Source organism: Dama dama, chromosome 24 (assembly GCF_033118175.1).
Source record: "Dama dama isolate Ldn47 chromosome 24, ASM3311817v1, whole genome shotgun sequence".
In the NCBI taxonomy this organism is placed as follows: domain Eukaryota; kingdom Metazoa; phylum Chordata; class Mammalia; order Artiodactyla; family Cervidae; genus Dama; species Dama dama.
Genome location: NC_083704.1, coordinates 22,367,319 through 22,391,564, shown reverse-complemented (window position 1 = coordinate 22,391,564; position 24,246 = coordinate 22,367,319). Strand labels below are relative to the sequence as shown.

The 24,246-nt window shown below is 48.0% G+C and overlaps 3 protein-coding genes across 5 annotated transcripts; 1 reads left to right on the top strand and 2 right to left on the bottom strand.

Annotated features, from left to right (window-relative positions):
- Positions 1–627: 627 nt before the first annotated feature.
- Positions 628–12,133, bottom strand: TADA3 (transcriptional adaptor 3). 3 transcript variants are annotated; one of them, XM_061127985.1, is made up of 10 exons: positions 11,983–12,133; positions 11,582–11,639; positions 10,618–10,842; positions 9,027–9,277; positions 8,802–8,907; positions 7,120–7,261; positions 6,925–7,028; positions 5,351–5,460; positions 3,120–3,305; positions 628–1,185 (listed from the first exon to the last, which is right to left on the bottom strand). In XM_061127985.1, exons 3-10 carry the CDS (start codon positions 10,822–10,824, stop codon positions 993–995), a joined length of 1,299 nt encoding a protein of 432 aa, XP_060983968.1. In that variant the 5' UTR covers positions 10,825–10,842; positions 11,582–11,639; positions 11,983–12,133; the 3' UTR covers positions 628–992. The 3 variants fall into 3 exon arrangements, with proteins under 3 accessions (XP_060983968.1, XP_060983969.1, XP_060983970.1); XM_061127986.1 differs by having other exon boundaries at positions 11,897–12,072; XM_061127987.1 differs by lacking the exon at positions 11,983–12,133 and adding an exon at positions 11,759–11,829.
- LOC133045711 (large ribosomal subunit protein uL18-like) lies at positions 3,997–5,062 on the bottom strand. Its single transcript, XM_061127999.1, has one exon. The coding sequence runs from the start codon at positions 4,969–4,971 to the stop codon at positions 4,078–4,080; it is 894 nt and encodes a 297-aa protein (XP_060983982.1). The 5' UTR covers positions 4,972–5,062; the 3' UTR covers positions 3,997–4,077.
- Positions 11,838–22,143, top strand: ARPC4 (actin related protein 2/3 complex subunit 4). Its single transcript, XM_061128000.1, has 7 exons — positions 11,838–11,846; positions 12,378–12,495; positions 14,959–15,077; positions 16,309–16,420; positions 17,702–17,797; positions 18,731–18,901; positions 21,236–22,143. Exons 2-7 carry the CDS (start codon positions 12,493–12,495, stop codon positions 21,239–21,241), a joined length of 507 nt encoding a protein of 168 aa, XP_060983983.1. The 5' UTR covers positions 11,838–11,846; positions 12,378–12,492; the 3' UTR covers positions 21,242–22,143.
- The last annotated feature ends 2,103 nt before the right edge of the window (positions 22,144–24,246 follow it).

Genomic DNA, 24,246 nt, shown 5'->3' with positions numbered 1-24,246 from the left:
ACAGAGACAAGACTGTTTATTCATCTGTTCTACCCTGTCTCCCCACTGCCTTAGGCTTAGTGGGGAAGCAGACTTCTTTCTCATGGAGTGTGGTTTAAACACATTAGAGTCATCCCTTGCTAGTGGCTGGTTCAAGAATGGGCATGTAGGACCGAGATTGGGCTGCTGAGACCTAAGGGTGTCTGGGAAAGGCTTCTTGCTCTTTGGGGTTGGCCGTGGAAGCCAGCTGGTGCGTTCCTGCCCTCTCGTGCTGGACAGAAATAAGGAAGCATTTGGCCTCCATCAGCTGCTACTGGCTGCCACTGCACAGCAGGAAGGGAACCTACTTCAGGCAAAAGCTGCCACCACGGGCGTGTGGAGATACCCGGCCCTTTGGTCAGCCAGGGCTGAGGGGACGCCACCCTGCCCCAGGAGCACCAAACCCCTAGCTAACACGTGTCTTTACTGTCAAACCACCCTGAGCTGAGATGTTACCTGTGGCCACAGCTATCTTCAGAAAGTTCTCCCTGGATGAATGACCTGGGTGAGTGGCCACAGGCTGAGAGCCATCGAGCATGCCCTAGTCAACTCTGCCACTCACACCAGTTCCTTTCTACCCCACAGTAACAGACATGCAGAGATTCTGGATGCTTTTTAAAAAAACCATGTTTCAGTCTCTTTATTCTTAAGTCTGCACTTTACAAAACCACAAGGGATAAGTCCTTGAGGGTCAAAGGGGTGGGGAGGGGAGGGGGTGAGGATGACCCAGAAATGAAGCCCCCCTCTCATTTGGGGGACCAAGCAGAGACTGGGCCCCAGGCCAGCCCAGCAGGGCCTCTCATGTTCTGGCTGTATAGAGTTAGGCCAGAAGATGTCAGGGAAGGGCCCAGCCTCTAGAGACTGCTGCCATTTGACATTAGGTAGGCAGCCACAGGCCGAAGCTTCTGGAAGCCCAAAGGAAGTGGGCCTCCCCTTCCCAGGCCGGGGGAAGGCGGCCTGAGCAGGGGTGACAGCTACCCGTCCAGCAGCTTCAGGATGCTCTCACGCTCCTTCAGAGTCTTCCAAGCTTGGTCTTTCTCCTTCTTGGTGGGGGTCCGTTTCTTCTGCCGGGCAGCCATGATCTTGCGGAAGGCATCCATGACCTCATTGTCTGCCATGCGGACCCGCTGCCTCAGCTCCTGCCGGCTCACTTCCTCCTTCGCCAGCCTGTGGGGACCAGCCAAGCAGATGCTGTGGGAAGCCCCCCCAACAGGGGCTCCTCCCTCTTCCAGACTGAGCCCATCTGCTACCCAGGGACCCATGGACCTTTCCATACCAAAAAGCAAAGTTACCAAGCCACACTTACGTGGTGCCCTGTGCCTAGTACTGCCTCTTCAAAGACAGTATTTCAATTATCCTCATAACAACCTTGTGAGGTAGGTACTACTACTATACTTGTTGCCAGTGAGGAAACTGAGGCTCAAGGAGGGTAAGAAATGCCCCAGGATCCCACAACTAGTGAGCAGGAGATCTGAATCAAGGCAGGCTGGCTCCCAACTATCTTTAAAAGGTGTCCTGGTGCCAGCAAAAGACCTGCTTACTTTGGCATCCAAATTCCAGAGCCACCTAAGGGTCCAGGCAGCCTGCAGTCTACAGGAGGCGAGTGAGACGCCAAATTGATGCCTCTGAACTGAACTTGACCTATCAATTCAATTGATGGTGGAGCTAGAAGGTCACTAAAGAGATCCACGTAGTCTAACCTGTTGATTTTTCAGAAGGGGAAGCTGCTGCTCTGGGCAGATGCCTTGCAGCCTGTCCACGCAGGGCTGAGGGGTACACAGCAGGCCTTCTGACAGCCAAGCTAGTTCCTTCACTGCCCCTGACTTCCACATCTGCACAGCCCCATTTCTCTCTCTCCCCCTGCCCTCACCCTCCCTTCCTCTGTACTCTTTCATCTGTATTCTCCTCTTCTTGCCCTTGAGAGGGAACTAGAAAGAGGCTTTGGACTCAGCCTTGGGCTTGAGTCACAGCTTGGCTGTTTGCTGGCTGTGTGACCTTCGACAGAGCACTCATTTTGCTGGGCCTTTATTTCCTCATCTGGTGCAGAGGGAAAACTACCAGCTGCTCTCTGGGCTGTAGTGGAGATGAAGTAAGAGGACAGACATAAAACCCCTGGTACGTGGTAGACACTCAGTACACCCTCATCCTTAAATACCCCAGCAGCTGAGCTGGGGTATCAGCAACTTTCTAATGGTGCATGTCTTTGCCAACCACTCATGCAATGACCATAAGCCCTTTGCCCTGCCTCTCCTCCTAACCCCCAGCACCAGGTCTAAGAGACAGGCAATCTGGCCAAACGGATGAGTGTGCCCTGCTCTGTTGGGGCTCTGTGAGGTGAAGACACAGCACCTGCCTATAAGAAGCAAAGGGACTTAGCTGGGCTGTTTGTCTGTCTCCCCAATAACATGTCAGCACCTCCCGTGATCTCCCTCTGGTTACCGCCTGCATCCTTGTTGTGACCAATGCAGGGCAAGATGCATGGGAGTGAATACAAAATGAATGACATTGTACTTCAACACTGGTCAATTCCTGGTGAGAGGCTGATAATCACAGATGCCCAACTAAATGTTAACAGTTGATAATCTGAGGTAGAGAGTATATTGGTGTTTACTGTGCTAGTCCATCAGATCTTCTGCGTGTATGAAATTTTTCACTATAAAACTTGGGGGGAACAAAAGGTCTCTGGTTCGATCCTGAGTTTTGGCGCCAAAAACAAAGAACAAGAATTTTAAAAAAAGCATACTTTGGGAGAAAAAGAAAATCAGAGACTTAAAAAAATAAGCCACATGACAATGTGAGTATAATTAACATCACTAAACTGTACACTTAAAAATGGTTTAGAGGGTAAAATTTTGTATTGTTTTTACCAGTTTGAGGTATATAAATAACTCACAGATGCCTCAGCTCTAGTCAGTGGAATTAGAATGTCTGAGATATAACCAGTGAGGTGGTGCCCAGCAATGACTTTTTTTTCAAAGCTCCTCAAGTCTTCAGAGGCCCTGCCAGGTTTGGAAAGCCTGTCGTCAAGCTCCCAGAAGGTGACCCCTGTGGCCGAGGCCTCACGGGCCACCTCCTGGCCCAGTCCTCCCGTCCACACTCACCTCAGCAGGTCATGCTTCTTGGTGCGATTGTGGGCACTGAGCGCCTTCAGCTCAGCCTGCCGCTTGCGCAGCTCTGCCAGAACCTCGTCCTCCGAGTCCTCTGCGGGGCGGTCCTCAGATTCCAGCAGACCCTGGGCGATCAGCTCCTCCTTGATTCGGCTCTCCAAGGACTTAGTATGTGGCACGCTGCAGGGGAGGCAGTGCTCAGTTCACGGGCCAGTCTGCGGGGGGCCCCCTCTGAGGTGCCCAAGTTAGCAGACACCTTCCCTTCTCTCTGGGGCCCCCTCTCTGTCTATCTACATATCAAAATACAGAGACAGACACATTTGATCTTGTTTCAGACACAAGCAACAGATATCAATATATTATGTAAAATAAAATACGGGAAAACCTCTAATGCTAACAACCTAGAGAGAATTATTATTTTGTTATCTGTTGTTATTACATGCCATTTTCTTTCCATATGGTATATACATAAAAATATGTATTTTATGTTACTATTATATAAACACTATACTTATCCTAGATTGTGTTACATATTAGTCTCACTTTTTTTTTTTTTTTTAAATCTTTTGGCTATACCTCACGGCACTGTGGGATCTTAGTTCTCTGACCAGGGATTGAACCCGCACCCCCTGCACTGGCAGTGTGGAGTCTTAACCATTGGACAACCCGGGAAGTCCCTCTTCCCACTTTTATTATGGATTATTTTAGCTTCTTACCCACTGTGTACACACATTTAAATATATCTTAAATAAAAATAGGGTCATATTGTGCTACAACTCATGTTTTCCACTTATCACTCTACTGATCCCATTTTTTTTTTTTTTTTATTTACTTTTTTACTGATCCCATCTTTTCATGTCAAATAACTATATTTTTCTTTTTTTTTTTTGCTTATTCAATAAGTTTATTATTGTCTTATCTGAAAAATCTTGATAGAAAATTGTGGTTTGGTTTAACTCTCGGCAGCTCGTTCCTGAGCTCTAAGGAAGCTTGCCTTCTTCTGAGCTACCCGATCTTTCTTCTGGGCAAGTGACATTTTGGGACGGTTCCACCTCTTCTTTTTAACTTCTTTCTTAGGCTTCTTCTCATACACTGGATTCTCTCGTATCGCAGCATGAGCTTTCTTATACATCTCCTCCATCATGTCTGGAGTCACGTTGTTCTTTATGTACTGAGAGAACTGCTTCTTGTAAGCGTCCTCGTCTTCTTCAAGCAGGTAGCGCATGTAGTCCGCGACGTTCTGACCCATGATGTGCTTTCGGTGTACCTCAGCACTGAATTCTTTGCTTTCTGAATCATAACCAGGGAACCGTTTGGTACTGTGAGGGATGGACAAGCCTCCATCGACAGCTCCCTTTAGGGCCCCAAAAACTTTATTCCCGGTAGTAGTTCTGGCAAGTCCTGCATCCAAGTAACAGGTGAAGGCACCAGGTTGACCATCGATACTTTCCACATTGTATTCATCTCCAGTCACTTCGACTTGGCCTTCATAAATTTTGTCCATACCAAACCTATTAAGAAGCCTGCGGGCCAGCAGCAGGCCAGTACAATATGCTGCAGCGTAATTTGTCAGGCCAACCTTCACACCATATTTTGGGAGTTCGTGAGCATAAGCTGCACAAACTATCATATCTCCTTCTATACAGGCATAAGCAATCTGACAAATGATATCTCTGTTCGTTACACGAACAATCATTCTGTATTTAGGTGTGTTGTACTTATTTTTATCTTGGATAACCAATCGCTTCCGAGCATAGTAGTCAGTTTTGCCCTCTCGCCTTCTTCTGAATTTCACTTGGTATCTCTTGAAGTAGGCCTTGTTCTTGACAACTTTCACAAACCCCATCCTGCGGAACAGAACCCCGATTCCGCGGCTTGTCACAGAGCTGCAGAACCAGCACGGCTCCGTGGGGGAAAAAGCTATATTTTTCTAACTTGATTGATAGTTGCAAGTTATTTCATCATATGGAGTTACAACGAGTTAGCCAGTCAGTCCCCTCCAGTTGGACATTTAGGTTTACAGTGAGAACAGGGCCATGATGAAAAGCCTGAACTAAGTCTGTGTATGCGGAAGTGCTGGGCCAGCCCGCATATCTGACTTCTATTGGATTTTATCAAAATGTCCTCAGTCTCTCTATGAATATAAAGACCACCCCATGTTGGGATTGACAGAAGTCAACAGAAGCAGAGGCCAGCCTGTGGAGTGTGGACAGGATGTCACTCACCTGAAGGGCTTGTTCTGATTGCGGGGAGAAGTGCTTGCCCCATCCGCCCCCGATTCTTTCCCAGACATGTCTGGAATAGGAGAGTCCTCCATGGGGGAAATAATATTTTCCTAGAAGAGCACAGAGATGTCAGAGGAAGAAAGAGCTGTAGTATTACCATTTTCCTGCTCCCCTCTAACCTACATGGACAGTCTTCACATACCGGAAATAATCTTTTCTTCTTTGCATTCCACCCACTCTGGGAAGTCTTCCCAAACTGGCTCCAAAAAGCTTTGATCATTTTATAAATTCTTGTTTTTGTACTGATACAAAAGGGAGCACAGAAGAGTGATGGCAACACTCCACAGCAGTAATGAGAAGAACTAGGGCTCGTTAGGCATTTGCAGCACACCAGGGGCTGTGCTGAGGCTGCTGGCTGTCCAAAAGCCATTCTCGCCTTTCTTCCACAGGAGCTAATGGCTGCCCAGATACACCCCACTTCCCAGCCTCCCCTGAGGTCGGGGTGTTCATGTGACAAATACTCTCCAGTGGAAAGTGATTAGAAGAGATAAGAGCCACAGCAGCAAGACCTTCACACACTCCTCCTTGCTCTCTTTCTGTGGGCTGGAGTGCCAGTCACATCTGGAGTGACCCTGTGCAGAGCGCATGTTGACGACAGCAAAGTGGGCTTCCCTGGGGGCTCAGTGGAATGCAGGAGACATGGGTTTGATCCCTGAACCAGGAAGATCCCACATGCCGCAGAGCAACTAAGCCTGGGCACAACTACTGAGCCTGTGTGCCCCAGAGCCCGTGCTCCACAACAAAAGAAGCCACTGCAATTACAAGCCCAAGCACCCCAACTAGAGAGGAGCCCCTGACTGCCACAACTAGAGAAAAACCTAAGCAGCAACAAAGACCCAGCATAGCCAAAAATACATATATACATTTTTTTAAACAATTAAAAAGCCAGCAAACCTGGGGTCCCTATCTGATGGTGTGGAACGGAGATCTCCCCCAACCTCAACTGACCTGGAGCATGTGCCCAGAATGCTACATGGGAGAGAAAGATGCTATTGTGTTTGAGCCAGAGGGAAAACTGAGGCTCATAAAGTGAAGAGACATGCCTTGGGGTAGCCAGTGGGCATAAAGAAAGGGACGCTGAACCTGGGGTTTGAATCTTGCTTCTGCTTATTAGCTGTGTGATGTCAAGCAAACAGTTCCCTTTTTTGAGCCTCAACCTTGTTCGGTGTAATGTGGGGTTAACCACTATCTGCCTCTAACAAGAGGATGTGTAGAAAGCCCTTTGCACAGGGCCTTTCACTAATGCTCCACAAAAGGAACTGTGGAGTAGTGGCTACCCTGGAGGTGGGAGAGGTTAAACACTGGGAGGGGCACGAGAGGGCCTTTAAGGATACTGATGATGTTTTATTTTGTGATCTTGGGACTAGTTGTACAAGGGTGCTCATTTGTGAAAATCGATCAAGCTGTACGTTTATGACCTATGTACCTTTCTAATATATATAATATACTTCAGTAAACAATTAAACTTTGAAACAGAGTGATAGTGGTTCCTGTTTTGCGTTGGGGGTACTCACCTCCACCAAGGCCTGCAGCAGGCGCTGTGTCAGGGCACCAAAGGGACACCCGTCTTCTGGCTGCTCATGCTGGGCCTCGGACTTCTTCAGCAGGGCATCCACATCTGAATTGGGCAGAGACACGGTAGACTGGTGGGCTGAAGCTCTGGGAACTCAAGTCCTAGCCTGTGGTGGGCACGGAGGTGAGGGACTTACCTTTAGTGTCCAGTTCAGTCAGGGGCCCCATGAGGCCTTTCTTCTTGTCAGCCACGGCTGCTGCCCGGGCCCCGTCCTTCTGCTCCTCCAGCAGGTCCTCCTGTGCCCAGCGCTGGGAGTAGTGCTTCCCCAGGGGCGGAATCTGTGGGAGACATCCCACCCAGCCCCGGAGAGATAAATACAGGCCAGCGATGCCTGGGGTGTGGCAGGGTCTCTCTGTGCACCTGGAACTGCCAACAGGCTCTCTGTTCACCCTCATTCCTTCATTTATCTGTCTCCCGAGTATCTAGCCCAGGGCTGAGGCCTGAGCCTCAGGTGAGGAGAGATACAGGAGATAAAAATCTCTACACTCACAGTTTAGTAGAGAAGCCAGGTACATAAACAACTACAACACACAGAAGGCAACACAGGAAAATTTCCACGATGTAAGGTGCAGAATGGTGTGTATACACAGACAATTTCAGTTGACAGCTATTATCTCTAGAGAGAACTACAGGCCTTAAAGTTAGAAGTGAGAGAGAAAGAGCTTATGCACTGTTTGAACTTGTGACTGCCTGTATAGATTACCTTTTCAAATAAGTTTTTTAAAAATTCAGACAGGTGGAGTGACGGTAGGTTACGGTGTTGTGGCAGTGCAAAAGACAGACCAACCTCCTGCTGGGAAACCTGCAAAGCCATTCTGGTGCAGGGAACGCGCAATAAGGGGCTGGAAGGGTGTTAGTTTGCCAAGGGGAGATGGGCATGTGCAGAGGCCCAGAGACCAGAAAAGGACCCTGTGTGAGCCGGGAGTGAGGGTAAGGTGCTTGGTAGGGCTGGCAAATAACAGCAGTAAAGAGGTGGTGTGGCCAAGGAAACTGGAGAGGGGCACCTGGGTTGTGCTACCAAGGACTGAGGCCTGGACTTGAGTCTGTGGGTAATGGGAGCCACAAGAGGCTGTGTTATAAGCACCTCTGATCATGATAGCGGACCTAGGGGAGAACTCCCCTCCAACATTTTTCTGTATTTTCTACACTTTCTTTAACGGAACCTCTTTTATTTTCATCACAAAAACTAAAAATAAAAAACTTCTATATATTAAAAACATTAAAAAAGGGAGGGGGGATCAGGATGAGGAACACATGTAAATCCATGGCTGATTCATGTCAATGTATGGCAAAAACCACTACAATATTGTAAAGTAATTAGCCTCCAACTAATAAAAATAAATGGAAAAAAGATTATAAAAACATTAAAAAAGAGAGAGAGGAACTTCCATGGTGGTTCAGTGGTGAAGACTGCTCACTTCTACTGCTTGGGGTGCAGGATCGATCCCTGATCAGGGAACTAAGATCCCACATGCCACATTGTGCATCCAATAAAAAAGGGAGAGAGAGAATACCTCTAGAGGGAAGCAAAGTGTTAACAGGCTATAAAGGTAAAAGCTGATGAATTTCTGAGCCAAAGCAAAGGGGATGACAGAGACAAAGGGAGGACCTCACTGAAGAAGATGCCTTAAGATGTAGCAGGGTAGAAGGGAGGAAGCTGAGAGCTAGAACCTGGGTGTCTGAGTGGGTTAATGGAACTGTCAGGAGGCTGGGGAGACAGAAAAAGGAAGATGATATATAGCTGTGTGATCTTTGATTCTGAGGCATCTCTGAGCCCTCTTGTTCTCCATCATGTCTACCTAGGCCTGGGGTCTTTACCTTGTAATGTTCAGCCTCATCTTCTGGGGGTTTCAGCAGCTCCTCTAGCGTGCGCACTTCCTCACTGGTGATATCAGCACAGTATGGCTCCACCGAAGCCCAGAATCTACAGAGAGAAGCAGAGCCTGAGGGGGTGCCCCCTGCCCCACTAGCCTCAGCCCCAGGCCCCTCCACAGCCTCCAGTGCTCAAATCCCAAGGCCCATCTATGTTCCCGGGTCCAGAACCTGTTGGGGGCGTCATTCTTGGGGATACGTGGCACATCAATTGGGTCATCAGTGAATTCATATTCCTGGATCTTGGGCTGAAGGTTTTTGGATTTGGGTCGCCCAGGGCCAGGGCCAGGCCCATGTCCCGCCTTCCCTTCCAGTTTCTGCTTCTTGGGCTTCCCATGTTTGGGGGGAGCTCCAAGCTCATGGTCTCGACCCAGCTTCAGGAATCGTCGGTCACCTTTCTTATCCTGCCAGTCAGTGAGGATCTGAAATTCAAAGACTGTCACTGAGGGTGAGAAGGAAAGACACAGGACGACTCCATCTCCCCATGAAAAATTAAGATCTGGAACTCAAGAAGGCTCTAAGTCTCTCCCCTTCCTCCTCTTTTTATCTAGCAAACTCCTACTCATACGGCAAAACTCAGCTCCTTTTCTGTGCCCATCTCACAAGATTTTTTCAAACACTTGTCATCATTCCATTCACTTGTCTGTACTGATTCACCCCTGCAGCACCCAACCTGGTCACACAGTGTTTAGCAGGTCAAACAAGTAGATCACATGGCAGTGCATGTTAGCCCGAGGAAAATATGCTGGCAGTAACTTTCTATTGAAGGCACGCATGCCTCCCAGCAAACCTTCACCTCAAATGTCACTGTGACTAGGAAGCCTTTTCTGTATCAGCTAGCTAGCTTCTTAGATGCTAAAAGACAACCAACTATGCCACAGCCCCACTCGAAAAGCTCCCATGGGTTCCCAAGGACCACAAGTTAATTTTATTCATCTTCTGAGGTTCAGTTAAAATGGCATCTTTTTTCTATAGGAGTCTCTGGTACCTTGCACCCCTAAGCCCAATCGTGTCATCTGGTCATAACTAGCATAAACAGAGTACCTTGTCTCTTCAACAGGACTGTGAGCTACTGGGGACCAGGAGTTCATCTCAGCCATTTCTGTTCCCCAGGTTCTGGCAGAGCACCTGGCACCCAGGGCTCAGAGGATGTTTATGCCATAAATAGCAATAATGAGAGTCAGACCAATAAATAACATTTGACATGCTTACTTAGTGTCAGACGTTGGGCTGAGCCTTTGCAAAAAAATCTCTCTTAATCCTCACAAAAGCTGAGGGTAGGTCCTATTATCCAGCCCACTTTGCAAAAGGAGGACTGATCTGCAGAAGCAGGCGGTTAAGTTTTGCAATGTCACACAGCTCAGAAACCGCAGGGTTCAAATGCAGGCCTCCCATTCCAGTTCCCCCAGTACTCCTAACAAAAACAGCAATGCACCTGATATGTGTCTGACCTCCCCTTCCCTTTAGTTGGCGCACTCCCCAAGGCCAGAATTGTCCTAATTAACTCTACAGACTCAAAGCATTGTGAGGAGTGGGGGTCCCTAGATGCTTAGTGAATAAGAAATCTCACAATTTAGAGGGATCATGCACTTTCTTGCATATTTCATGTGTCACACAAGCAATGTCTGGGTCTCTCTCTTCACCCCTGAGATCCTGTAACCTGGGCCTCAGCAGCTGAGGCTAACTCAGTGACACATCCCATAACTTGTCATAGTCCATCCCTGTAGTGGACTGTAGTGATGTCCCCTCTGTAGGGTATCACCTGGGTTTCAGCCTCAAGCACCCGCAGGCGCCGGCTGGCAGAGGAGAGCAGGGTCTCAAGCTCCAGCTGCAGGGTGTCCAGCTCCTCGATGCCGATGCCGTCATCCTCAGAGCGCGCCAACACCGCCGTGTAGCGGGGACAGACCTTCAGGTGGTCCACAGACTTGAAGTCGTGGAACTGCAAGGGGCAGTCCTTCAGCTCACTCATGGCTCAGGACAGGGGACCCTGTGGAGCCGGAGAGGAAAGGACCATTGATGGGGGGAAAAGTGGCACTAGAGAAGTCCAAGGGCTCCTTCCATCCAGGGACAGCTTCGGGGAGAGTCAGGCTTCAGCACCCTACTGACAGGGATGATGGCTTAGCTCCTATTCTTTTTTTTTCTTAGCTCCTATTCTCACAGCACCTACTGTGTGCCAAGTGAGGCGCAGACATTCTACTGGCTGCTCACTGAATTCCTCACTCAGCCCCAAGAGCAGGGACCACGCTCATTTTACAGATGAGGAAACAGACTTTGTAAGGATGCAGCAGGTCCAAGCTTACCAACATGCAATTTGAATCCAGGTAGTTTTGAATTTGTTCACCTAACTGCCATGATATACCATACTACTATGCTTGTCTTCCTGATGCTCTTCCCTTCACTTCCACTCTTCTTGGGTTCTGCTGAGCCCAGAGTTCCAAGCATCCGGTACTTATGCTAATATTCTTCGTGCCTCGCAGCCTCTTCCTGTCTCACCCCTCCCTACCTCTGCCCCTTCTCTTTGGCCCAGATAGTAAAGAGATACCTGGATCTCTGGACAGCCAGATACAGTGGGATTCAAGCCCAGGCTTGACCAATGTCTATGTAGCCCTGAACATGTTAATTAACTCTGAGTCGGTTTTTCTATGCGTAAAATGGAGACAAAAAGAAGCCTGAGTCTGTTTTTCCTTAAGTCTGAATCTGTAAAATGGGGTAATAATGGTACCTACCTCCCTGGGATGTTCTGAGGATTTAGAGTTGATGCCAGCCAAGAGCTCAGTTCAGTGCCTGGCACAGGAAAAGTGGGGCTGGTTAATGGCTGACCCCACCCATGGATGGTCCCAAAGTTCCGCCTTCAGGGTCCCAGCCCTCTAAGGACACCCTACCGCGGCCCCCGCCCCCTCTACCTCCCCCTTGCTGCCTCCAGCGGCCCCGGGGCCGCGGGAGGGGCGGCGAGTTCCGGTCGGTGAGAGCAACCGCCCCGGAACTGGCTATGTGAGGGCCCCCTGCAGTTGACAAGGGGGCGGGAAGACGCGAGTACCAACCCCAGTCTTTTTTGAGGGGGGGAGGGTTGCGGGCAGCGAGCTAGCCCGCTGCAGGTGGGATGCAGAAGGTATGCCCACGGGCGTACCCTAGGGAACCGCCCGGCGCTGGAGGGCGGGGCTCGGCAGCCAGGTTTTCGGCCCGGCAGTTAGTCTCGCCGAGCCCCAAAGGCTGCAGGTAGGAGGGGCCTGAAGATAGGATGGGGGCGCAGAACCGGAAGGATCGAAAGGCTCCTCCGCCTTGCCTTGCCCTAATATGGTGCCCAACCTGAGGTCGGGCTGCACCATTGCATGACTATGAGGGAAGACGGCGGGAAAAAAGACGAGAAAGCCAAAGTTATAAGCAAGAGCTCCATGGGGAACGGGAGAAGCTTGAGTAGTGATTTTAAGCTTCAGGAGCCTAAAGCTACTAAGACAGTCCTAACGGGAAAACTTTCGAGGGACCAAATGTTCTTAGCCTCGCCCTCCCCCGCTCGGAACACAGATGGCACGGTCCGGACGTCCGGGCGGAGACTGCGGCTGCGCTTCTGGGGAAAGGGCAGGCGTCGCGGGGCAGGCCACTTCCGCGCTTCCGCTTTCCGGCCCAGCCAGCGCCCGCGATGGTGAGAGAGCAGGGCCTCGGGCCAGGGACCCCCGCTGTTCTGCCTCTAGGCTCTTGGTCTGGGGGAGTTGCGACTTCGCAGCGGAGAGGCCCTGGGCCGAGGGATGCTGGGGGTGCGGGGGTACCCTGAGGCTGAGAGAAAGAGGGCGGGGCAGGGGCTGAGGTGAGGAAGGGGCGAGCGGGGGACGCCTTCGTAAGAAGCAGGCTTTGAGGCTTCCTATTCTGTCCTTTGAAGCTGGCGGGGGATACTGAGGCAAGAAGGAAGCCGGAAGTGGCTCCTCCTCGGTTTGTGGTAGCGCCTCGAAGGCACGTAGTAGGACTTACAGCCCGTAGTAGGGCCGCTGAGGCATGTAGTAGGGATACCTCCCTACCCGGAGTAGACCTTCACTAAATACACTCTTTTCTTTCTCGCTCGCTTGATCCCACAGTTCTCTGAGGAAGCCTCCCTACTTCCTTATCCCACTCCTCATGTTGCCACCAGCTCTTACTTTTACTTCACTGAAGGATCTCTCTTTTGCTGCCTCCACGCAGACCCCTTCCTGGTCAGAATTCAACCGTATCAGCCTTAATATGGAATGTTAAGCTCTGATGCCGCTGACCTTTCCCTTTCAGGAAGTCGTCCCTTTTGATGATTGTGGGTGTTTCTAAACGTCAGTTGAGTTTGGCTCACTGCCTTCCCCTTCTTTATCCTCTTCCTGCCGATACCTATTTAATGTAGAGGTCTTCGTGACCATATAATTTATGATGACTCCTAAGTCTGCCTTCCTAACTCTCTTTCAAGGTTCACCTGGATATCTTGAAGACACCTTGAAATTAGACATCTGAATTAAAACTCTTCTCTCCCTAAATTTGCTTATTCTCTTGTATTCCTTATTCTTGCTCTCTGTTTTCTTATCCCAGCTAGAAACCTGGGATATTCTGTTTTTGTTTAACTGAGGGGATGCCTCTTGATTTTTTTAAACATCATACTTGTTGAAGTGTTACACAAGAAGGTGCTTACTCCATTTGTGAAAGGGCAGACGTCATAGGGTTGACCACCTAAAATGCACCTTTTTCAGATTTGCTATGAACTTTGACAGATACAATCTTGCTTGTCCCTCATTGCCCCAGGCCAGGCTCTCATTACCCTACTTAAATAACCCTCTGCTGGCTCTGTCACTTCCCTCTCCTCCAATCCATTCTCCACAAAGTCTGCATACAGCTGTAGTTGTGTAACTTCCTCTTCAGAAAGCCCCAGAAGTTCCTTACCACTTTTAAGAGAAGAGCTAAACTTCAGTAGCCTGGCATTTGAGATTCCTCAGGAATCTCTGGACCACCATTTGCAACCTCATCCATTGAATCTAAAATGCTTCCTGGCAACATTGTATTCATTACTACTTTAATGCCCCTATTTGTTACTCTAATCTTGTTATTTTTTCATTCATTCACTTACTGTACAGAAACTGAGTAAGACAGTGTATAGGAAAGGTACTGACTGAGCAAGTTGCAGGGTATGTAAATTTGAATTGAATAGACACGGTCTGTTAACCATGGAGCTTTCAGTTCAGTAAAGGAGAAAATTACTTTTCTTGGAGCTATTTGAAGGGTGTATCATTGTAAATTATTATAAGTGCTATGAAAAGGGAAGTCAAGAAGGACCTCTGAGGAAAGAAGAGGCCTTCTCTGAATAAGCCAAGATCTAAACGATGACTTAGGCAAAGAAGGGGGAGAAAAACCTGCAAGATAGATGGTTCGGCATGTGTGAAAGCCTGGGGTGAGAAAGAACTTACCTAATGCAAGGAATTGAAGATAGTCCATTGTTGCTAGATGCCATTTCCTCTCCCGGAAATATCATTTTCGTTTTTATCATTATAAAATCCTCCTAATCGTATTTCCATCTTCAAATCAAAACCAGTTTCTTCTGCAAATATGATTTGTAAATCTTAACTATTTCACATTGTACCCATTGTATCATAGTTACTGTCTGTCTCCCTGACCCAGTTGAACTGTTTAAGGATAGAAATGGTCTTAGTCATTGAATTCCCAACCCCTCGTGTGCCTGGCACACTATATATACATTTGTTGACTCAAAGGGCAGATTGAAGACAGTCATTCACCTGTGTGCCTCTAGACCAGAGTTTCTCAACTTCAGCACTATTTGGGGCTGAATAATTCTGTTGTACATTGTAAGCAGTATCCCCAACTTCTGTCTCTTCAATGCCAATAACTCCTACCCAGCCTCAGTTGTGAAAATGAAAAATGTCTTGCCATTGCCATATGTCCCCTGGTAGGCAAAACGGTCCCCTTTTGAGAACCACTGTTCTAGACTTGAAATGAAAGACGTCTTGAAGGCCTAGTCTGTTATGTTCACTGTTGTGTCTGAGAGCCAAGGACCTCAGTACTGCCTGGCTCCTGTGTAGCTGGACTATGGGATCAGTGGATTTTGTGAGACAGATTCTGATTGTCCCTTGGGCTTTTCCTCCAGACTGCCACTCTCCGCCCCTACCTGAGTGCCGTGCGGGCCACACTGCAGGCTGCCCTCTGCTTGGAGAATTTCTCCTCCCAGGTCGTGGAACGACACAACAAGCCGGAAGTAGAAGTCAGGTATGGGAGGAAAAGGGGTAGGGGGTGATGGATGCAGCACCCAGAGATGACTGTTGTCAGAGGGGGCCATGAACTTCCATTCTGGAGTTGTCAGAACAACTACAATTCACATTTTTTGTCTTGCTGCCAGGTAAATGATGGTTCCCAATTTGAAGTTCAGAAAATGGGGTCTCAGTGGGTTGAGAGGGCAGAACTCAGGGGAGAAGCTACTCTGGAGCCGAGATTTGCTTGACACAAGTTGTGACTTCTCAACATAGAGCCATTTAGGAAATATCTCCCAAGGAGGTACTGAACCCTCTAGCAATTTAAGGAGAAGACTTAAGAATTGAGTTATCTGAGATGCCATCTCTGCTCTTCTCAAATTTGAAGATCAAGGATCCCTCCCCTCAAAAAACAAACAACTGGACTCCCATCCCCTACTACAAATATTCCATACTTTGGATTATTTTATCTGATTTATGTTTTGTAAATAAATTTTTCTTTTTCCCCTTTGATGTTTAATGTGGTACATATACAACAGAGATAAGGATTGTTACCACAGTAAATTGATATGATTTGAATGTAAGAAAACTGACATGTTAAAAGGTGCCCTGTTATGCTACTTAACATATATGGTTTCCAGTAGGCTTTTTTTTTTTTCCCCCACTAGGCATTTTTAAAGGATAATAGCTCACAGACACCACCAATACAGCTAACTACTGTCAGAGGGATTCAGAGGCATCAAAATGGGAACTGAGTTGAGAGGGGTCATAATTGTGAATAAGTGAATTATTCTGGATTGATTTTTAAAGGCGGCCAAACTGTTTGATTTTAGCTTGTCCTTATCGATAAGGCAGGCTCTCTCATTCCCTAAACAGTGTATGGGTTTGCCTATAGTTATGAAAATAGGAGCTGTCATTTGTAAAGCTCCTACAATGTGCCAGGCCCACTGTAAACTTGACCCTTTTTGATCTGTCTCCAAATGAGGAAGTTGAGATTCCAACAGGGTGACTTGCCCAACAGAAGTAACAGGAGGCTGAATTTCAGAACCTTTTCACACTGACTCCAGAGCCTGTGCTCTTTCTGCTGGAGAACATGCTCTCTGGCCCCCTTCTTGGAGCACCCCTGCTTGTGAGTCTCTTATTCCTTGGACTCTGTGGTCCCAGATAGTGATTCTAGAACCTGCCATGGAGTCTCCCTGACCATTCTGTTCTTTTATAGTACAGAGACCTCTGTCATTTTGTGTTCTCAGAAGTAGCAAAGAGCTTCTGCTACAACCTGTGACCATCAGCAGGAATGAAAAGGAAAAGGTTCTGATTGAAGGCTCCATCAACTCTGTCAGGGTCAGCATTGCTGTGAAACAGGTGAGCTCACCCCAGATCCCCTGCCTCCCTGGGGAGGACAGGGACCCCCATGTAAGAGGTCAGAATGCCAGATTCAGGGTGCAAAGAAACCCAGGTTCTCTTTCCAGGAAATAATTTGCTAAACTTATCAGATTAGTAGAATAAAGGAAAATCAGCCTTATCTTCTAGGCCTTGCTCTGGATTAGACAGCAGGTAATGTAGCAGCCAAGGCTATGAGCCAGTTTGGTGTCAGATCATAAAACTCTTCCTCATGAATGAAGAATAAGTTCAGTTCAGAAAAATAAGTAATAGTATCAGTGTGATAGCCATAAACCCCAAAAGTGAGATTTAGGGTAAGAAAATGAAGTGTAGTTTCATGTTTCTTCAGTGTTTCACAAATGTCTGACATTCTCACTACCCCCATTATTTCGTCCATGTTTATGGACCACTTGGATACTTCTTTACTTAATAGATTTCTTTCAATTAACTTATTTTCTTTTACTTAAATTTACCATAAAAAGAAAAACAATATGCCTTGCCAAATTGAGGACAACACTAAAATAAAAGCACATTGAAAATAAAGCAGAGTCACACTTTTGCCTCCAAAAAGCTCTATCCCTAGGGCCTGCTGTTTGTCAAAAGGGGAGATTAATAAACGTTGGGGGCTGTTAAGGTCTTGCCAGCCCGTGATACAAAATTCTGTCATCAGGAATATTGAGAGTTCATCAGGGAAAAACTTTGGGGATTGTTTGATGTTGTTATTAAAGTGGTGACCATCTAAGGTCATCTGATATTCTTCATAGTGTGTATCACTGACTGGAAAATGTAGCACTAGTGAAATGAGACTGGAAAGGGCAGATTTGAATATAGATGTGGATTCTGGAAGGATTGGATAAGAGATTGGGGCTTGCCAGGACTTCCCTGGTGGTTTAGGGGTTAAGACTCTGAGATTCTACTACAGGGGACTTGGGTTCGATCCCTGGTCTGGGAACTAAGATCCTGCATGTCACACAGTGTGGCCAAAATGTGTTTTTAAGTTAAAAAAAATGGGTTTGTCAGAGTTACCTTTCTGGAATGGTAAAGGCGAGATCATGATAATGCCCCACTAAGTTGGAGGACTCTAATGTAGTGGACCCTCCTTTTAGCTGGCAACCAGTTACTGCATGACTCAGACTTCAATACCCAACCCCAGTGTCTCCAGCGAACATGGGGGAAATCCGGGTCAGAAGACCAGGCTGCAAATTTCTGTTGGCCTTTAGGGAATGACTTTAGGGAAACACATTTCTTTTTTGCTTTCATCAGGCTGATGAAATCGAGAAGATTCTATGTCACAAGTTCATGCGCTTCATGATGATGCGAGCAGAGAACTTCTTTATCCTCCGAAGGAAACCAGTGGAGGTCTGTGATCCATGTGTTGGTAATACCCAGAATTCCACTACTGAGTCCACTGTCAGTGGCCTGGAATTGTTTCTGAAACTGGGATTGCTTGCTCCCCCAGCTGTAGGGCACCCACAGCCTGAGTTGAGAAAAGAGTAAGGGGAATCAGCTTAGGAGGTTGGGTCTGTCTCAGCTGTGGAAAAGGCAAAAAAAGATGAGGCGCGTTGCTCACCTTCCCAGAGCCTATAGTATGTGGCAGAAAGGGCATGATGAATCAGAATTCTAAACTCTGCCACCAACTGAGTCAGTCTCTCAAGGCCACAGTTGACATGGGGTCAGTTGTTGCCTGACTGTACTCGAGTGCTTGCTACAGAGTCTCTGCCTGCTAAACTCCTGCCAGTGAGTAAGCAGCTAACATGCAGAGCAGCAGACACCACTGTCAGACACATTAGTTGTTGGCCAGGCTCGCCCTCATCCTGAGCTGAAAATCTCTCCTGTTGCTAGATCTAACCTCCAGGGCCACCAAGAATAAATAAAATTGCTGTTCTACATACAGTCTGACCCATAATTAAAAACCTCAATCCTTCCTCCTCCCACAGCATCTTCTTCTCTCTCTGGACTAAATGGTCCTGTTGTTTGAGATTCTTCTGTAACAAGATTTCAAGTCCTTTCACTCTCCCTTGATTCATTCTGAACACAACTGTTTATACCACAGATAGTCTGCCAGAGATGTCTGACAGACAAAATTTTCAATTGGGATCAGTTGATTCAGCTGTTAGTTCCTTGGATCCAGCATACACATCCCCACCAGAGCAGATGGGCTGCTGCCTGAGGGTGTGTAGCTTGGGAGAAGGTCAGCTGGAAGCCTGTGGCTGAGCGACATGGAGGGCCTGGCTAGTGAAGTGCCCCAAGATGCTGATTCTCTCCCTCCTCTACACTGTCTTCCTTTCCTAGGGGTATGACATCAGCTTTCTGATCACCAACTTCCACACAGAGCAGATGTATAAGCACAAGTTGGTGGACTTTGTGATCCACTTCATGGAGGAAATTGACAAAGAAATCAGTGAGATGAAGCTGTCTGTTAATGCCCGTGCACGCATTGTGGCTGAGGAGTTCCTCAAGAATGTAAGTGGAGTGTCCTTCCTTGTTTCCTTTCAGAAGTAGAAAGACCTAAAGGTTCTGCTGAGAACTTAGCATCTGGTGGGGAAATGGTGCCAACTGTGCGTAAATATTTTCTGAGGCTTTTAGGAACTCTGGTGGGCAGCAGGTCAGCCCCATGCCTTGGTGTGGGAGGGCCCCGAGGTTCATCTTGGAGAGCTATAGGGCATCTCCAGGACCCTAGGCAGTGCCTCTTTTAGTCATTCATTTCTACGTCTCAGAATGTATAGAGTCCTTCCATGAATCTAGTTCCGTCCCCGAGTGAATCAAGTTAAATCCACATGTGAATTTTCTGGGAATGTAGGGCAGTTAATCATAGTGTAATTCCACTTCTCAAACAGACTCGAATAGTTTCCTTTAGCGTCTGTTTCTCAGGCTTAAAGTCATGATTTCTTCACTCTGTTTTCCATCATTTTCATGGCATCAGTCCTACAGATCCCTCTTCAGTTGTTTGTGCCTTCCTGACAGAAAGGACTGCAGCCTTCTGAGGAGGACAGATTGTTTACATTGATGAACTGATGACACAGTTCTTTTTTAGACATTCACAGCGTGCCGCCTTTTTTTTTCCTTCTTTTTCCAAACAGTCTTTGGTTTGTTGACATGTTCCACTCAGAGTTGACTATGATCCCTAGATGGTAGAATTAGTGTTTACTCCTACCCATGCATACAGGTCCAGCCCAGAAGAAGCTCAGGCTCCTAAAAATGGAAATTACTCCCACTTCCCCTGGGCCTTAATTATACTGAGGGCAGCCAATGTACAGAGTATGTGTGCTGTGCACCCAGGGGAGCACACTTGGTCAGGTCACACCGGTGGCAGAGTCAGACCACCTTTGTGTGCATCCGGGCCCACTGCCTCCTCAGGCGTCTTACAGAACTTCTTGACTAAGCCTCAGTTTCCTCGACCCTGAAATGAGACTGTTAATTAATATATACCTTTTCAGTGTAGTTGAGCATTAAATGAGGAAATTTGTATAAAGCCTATCACTTGGTACAGAGTAAACTCTCCCTGTATTATAGCACAAAGGTTATATGGCCAGGGCACGGGGGCGTCTCTAAATTCAACTGAAGAAAACGAAAAATAGTTTTTGTCCCAATTTAATATTTGGCTCATTGATTCAGTAGTCATTTAGTTGTTAGAGTAATTGCATTTCTACAGTAATACAGCTGAAAAAGCACGTATAAGTATCTCGGGGGGGGGAAAAAAAGACTTCCCATGTGGTCCACTGGTTAAGACCCTGCACTTCCAATGCAGGGGGCACGGGTTCCATCCCTGATCAGAGAACCAGGATTCCACATGCCACATGGCACGGCCAAAAGAAACATCCAAAAAGCCAAGTATTGGCAATATCTCATTTAACACCTAAAACAGTCTTTGAATCAGATGTTATCCTCATTTCATGGATGGTTCAGCTGGGCTGAGGCCGTCACATGTTTAAAGTGCCTCAGCCAGTAAGTGAGGGAGCCAGGACTCAGCTTTTCTGACTGAAAGATCTGAGATGGTATCATGACATCCGGCAGGGGTGACACACTCAGCTGCATGTGAGGCTCGGGCCATTATGTGCATGAGTGAGGTGGGTTGTGTGGGGACCTAGGGAGCACACGCCTCACCGTAGGAGGGTCACCACCGCCCAGCGCCAGCCCTCTGGCTTTATCAAAAGAATCTCAGAATCTGGATTTGTGTGCAGTGTCTTCTGTATTTTCAAGGTTGGCTAATTCATATTCATAGCAACTAGTTCATAATCTTTTAAACACTGTGAGCCAGACAGTGCTCCTCTTTGGGCTGAGTTCGGCACGTGGGCCAGTAGTCCACAACGTCTGGTCTGTAAAATGTCCAGGGCGGGTCTGGGCACTGTGGGGGATATTTGAGGGCACAAAGCTTGTCCAGTGCCTATCCTGCTTGGCAGACCCCTCAGAGCTTGACGCAAAGCACCAGCTCCTGGGTCCCTTTCTGAATCCCCAGGCATTTGCACATGAGCCCCCATTTCTACAGAAGGCAACCTCAGTTCAGCAAGCAAAGCACTGTGACAAGGCTTTTTGGCTGCCTCCATAGCAAAGCCAAGGGGAGCTATGGAAGAGCTCACATCACCTGTAATTTTCTGCCTTGTCTAAAGCTAAGTTTTAGGGCCAGTGCCTGCTGATTTGAGACCAACTAGCGCATACCCACAGGGTGTCCTGAGACCCAGTCCTGCCCCACAGAAATGTGAGTATAGCTGCAGCTCACAGATCAGCCCCCCTCCCCAGAACAAGCCTGCCAGGATACAATAATAACCATTACTCACTGCCTCTTGGTTCTCTTGACAGTTTTAAACCACCTGGCTGGATCTCGCGGCCTTCCCCCTCAGGCTCCCCCGTGTCTCTGTGAAGTCATCCTGGAGTTAACTTCCCAGAGCAGCAGCAGTGACGGCGGCAGCAGCGGAGGGGAGCTGGGTCAGGGTGGGCATGAGATGCGGGAGGGGGGTGGTGTGCTTGCTCGCTGGGCCACAAAGCAGCAGTGGACCTGCCCCGAGGCCACATGTGCCTGGTCAGGCTGGCTTCTGATGTTCAGTCCCCTGGGCCGGGACAGATTTTTTTTTTTAACGTCTTGAAACTTAAAACTGTGCTTGTAGGAGACTGTAACCTTTTTGTCTTTTTTTTTTTTTTTAAAAAAAACCAACAAACAATTTCCACCTCCAGTGGCTGTGACTGGTCCCAGTGATTGTACCTTATTGGTCGCTGTGGGTCTGGGCGGGCCTGGAGCCAAAAGGCGACTACTGTTCCTCCCTGGAGCCATCCCAGGTGGGAGGGAGGGAGGTTTCAGACTTGTGTTCCTCTCCCTCGTCCTCCTATCTCCTTAGGCTCAGTAGAAGCGGTGGGGACCCTCTACCAGCTTCCTGAGCCCTGCCTGCAGTTGGCCACCCAGCACTGGTTGAGGACAAGGGCTGGACTGGTGGCCACCAGCCACGCCTAGGAGCTGGGGCCTGGAAGCTAGGCAGCCTTTGGCCTCGGGGGCCGCTTCGTGCCCTCCCAGCTGAGAGGGGTCGCTGTTTCGCCTTGTCTGTCAGTGCAGTGCCTGTGCTAGAGGTGGAGAGGTGAGTCCCCCAGAGCGTCCCTGCCAGGGCCTCCTGCCTGCCCCGGCTGCTCCGCTCCCATGCTGGCTGTACCTTTTCTGATTCTGGTGGATCCTCCCTCCCCTAATTAAAGTCTCTTTTTGCCCCTCTGGGGCTGCATGAGGTCTGTGCTCTGTGTGTATATGTGATGAAAGGAGGTGGAGCTGTTCCTTAAGACCATGTGGCAGGCACTTGGACCTGGGGGTCCCCACCACAGACAGCCTTGTGATTGGCCTCTGGACAGTAGCCTGCTGGAGGGCCCTAACCCGAGAGACCCATTGCAGTCCAGCTCCCCCATTTCTGAAACTGCTCTCTACCTGTATAGAGCTTTGACCTTTTTCACATAGTGAGCTCATTTGGGCTAGAATATAACATCAGAGAAATAATTCCATTTCACGGCTAAGGAACCTGAGGTATCATGAGATGCAGCAGCTTGCCACAAATCTCCCAGCTAGTGAGCAAGAGGGTGGAATTCAGATGCAGGACATCTGCCTCTACCTATGCTATGATACTGATCACTAGCCACATGTGGCTATTTAAATTATTACAGTTAAAAAGTTTAAAATTTATTGCCTCAGTCCCACCAGTGCTCAACACTTAAATGCTACTAATGCCTACCACTTCACATGGTTTTAGATAGAATATTTCCATCATTGTAGAAAGTTCTGTTGGACAGGATGAAATTCTCTTAGCAACACCTTGAAGTGAAGTTAAAAAAAAAACACATGTTTGAGTCCTATTCTTATGAATTTGAGCAAGTTATTTATATTCTGTGCCTCAGTTTCTTAATCTATAAAGTGGAGATGTCAGACACTACCTGCCATTACAAGTAGTGAGTAAACAATGACTGATCTTTCCACCAGCCCAGTATCCAAGCTATTGGTAACTTCCATTGTGCTGGTGGTTGGGAGTGACATTATCCCTGTCTCAGAGAGACTTGGGGGCCAGTGGAAGTGTTGAGTATGTAAAGAAAGAGGTGCATTGAAGTGTTTCATGTTCACTAATGGAAGTCAGTGGGAGCCCACAGTGGGGTGTCTTTATGGAAGAGGATGCCAAGAAAAGTTTGAGAAGGGTTGGGCTTTGCTGAGTTTTGAAAAGTTTCTTCTATATGGCCAAAAGGGGTCTCTTGAAACAGGACAAGGTAGTGTTTAAAGGAAGGAGGGGTTGGGGGTGGGGACAACTTGGACTGCTATCATCCCCTTTATGACATTACCTCTGTGACCTCCCCCTCCTGTCTTGCAGAATTAGGTGTGCCCTTCTGTGGGGCACATGGCCATAGCCTAGCTTTACAATGATTGTTGCCCATGTGAAGGTGCGGTGAAGCTGGACATCCACTAGAGTATGGCAGCTGCTCACTCAACCCTCACAGGACAGCAATGCCTGGGTGAGCCAGCCAGAATTCTAATTTGTCACGGATCCATCTCCCAGGGTTCAGAGCTAAAACCAAATTTGCCGGCTGATCAGAACAGACTGGATGGTCTCCAATCAGCCAGTCCTCTCCTGAAGGCATACCTTTTGTTCCCAAGAGAGAACTTTTGGGACTGCTCAGTCACCAGCCTCAGGGTTGAGAAAGTTAGGGTTGACTAGAGAGGTCTGTGGAGGACCCACCTTCACTTGTGTGAGCCAATCTACCAGTGACTGACAGATCTGGGTTCCTGGACTCTGCTTGAGAGGGCATTGCTAGAGTTTGCCTCTCACACTGTCCATTTGGTACTTGCCTGACTGATAGGCAGCCCTTATGAGTGATTATATGGACTTATGTTTAATAGTGTTTCTGTTTAAGAGTGGGGCTTTGGAGTCAGACCTGGGTTCCAGGGCTGCCTCTGCTATGCGATTTAAGACAAATTATTTAACATCTTGGAACCTTATTTATCTCACCTGTGACATTTGAGTGTGTAACAGTTTTCGTACTACCTCCAAAAAGGTTGCTTACAGTCTTGTCTTGAGGGCTGTTGCATAACTTGTTTTTTTGGTAGATTGAAACAATGATACTTATTTTCTGTTTCCAAGTGCTGTCTTTTTTTTTGGTGGGGGGCGGTCTGGGGGTTCTGCCCTTTTATTTTCCCCATAATACTGCCCTGGCTTTCAAATCTACCCCCAAGGACCTTACCCAAGCTCCATCTGCCAGGAGCTGCAGATTAGGTCAGCTTCCTTTTAGTTCCCCAGAGAAGTTCTTACCCTCTCTGGGCTGTTGCAGAGACTCCTCTCCCTGGAATGCTGTTCCTC

Bases quoted from the DNA above. Each gene is read 5' to 3' on its own strand.
- TADA3 (XM_061127985.1), bottom strand. From the start codon at position 10,824: ATGAGTGAGCTGAAGGACTGCCCCTTGCAGTTCCACGACTTCAAGTCT. The intron at 7,029-7,119 runs GTAAGTCCCTCA...TGCCCAATTCAG, and splicing joins GACTGAACTGGACACTAAAG to ATGTGGATGCCCTGCTGAAG. The intron at 3,306-5,350 runs GTGAGTGACATC...CCTCCCCTGCAG, and splicing joins AATCAGAACAAGCCCTTCAG to CGTGCCACATACTAAGTCCT.
- LOC133045711 (XM_061127999.1), bottom strand. From the start codon at position 4,971: ATGGGGTTTGTGAAAGTTGTCAAGAACAAGGCCTACTTCAAGAGATAC.
- ARPC4 (XM_061128000.1), top strand. The intron at 15,078-16,308 runs GTATGGGAGGAA...TTGTGTTCTCAG, and splicing joins AAGCCGGAAGTAGAAGTCAG to AAGTAGCAAAGAGCTTCTGC. The intron at 16,421-17,701 runs GTGAGCTCACCC...TGCTTTCATCAG, and splicing joins TCAGCATTGCTGTGAAACAG to GCTGATGAAATCGAGAAGAT.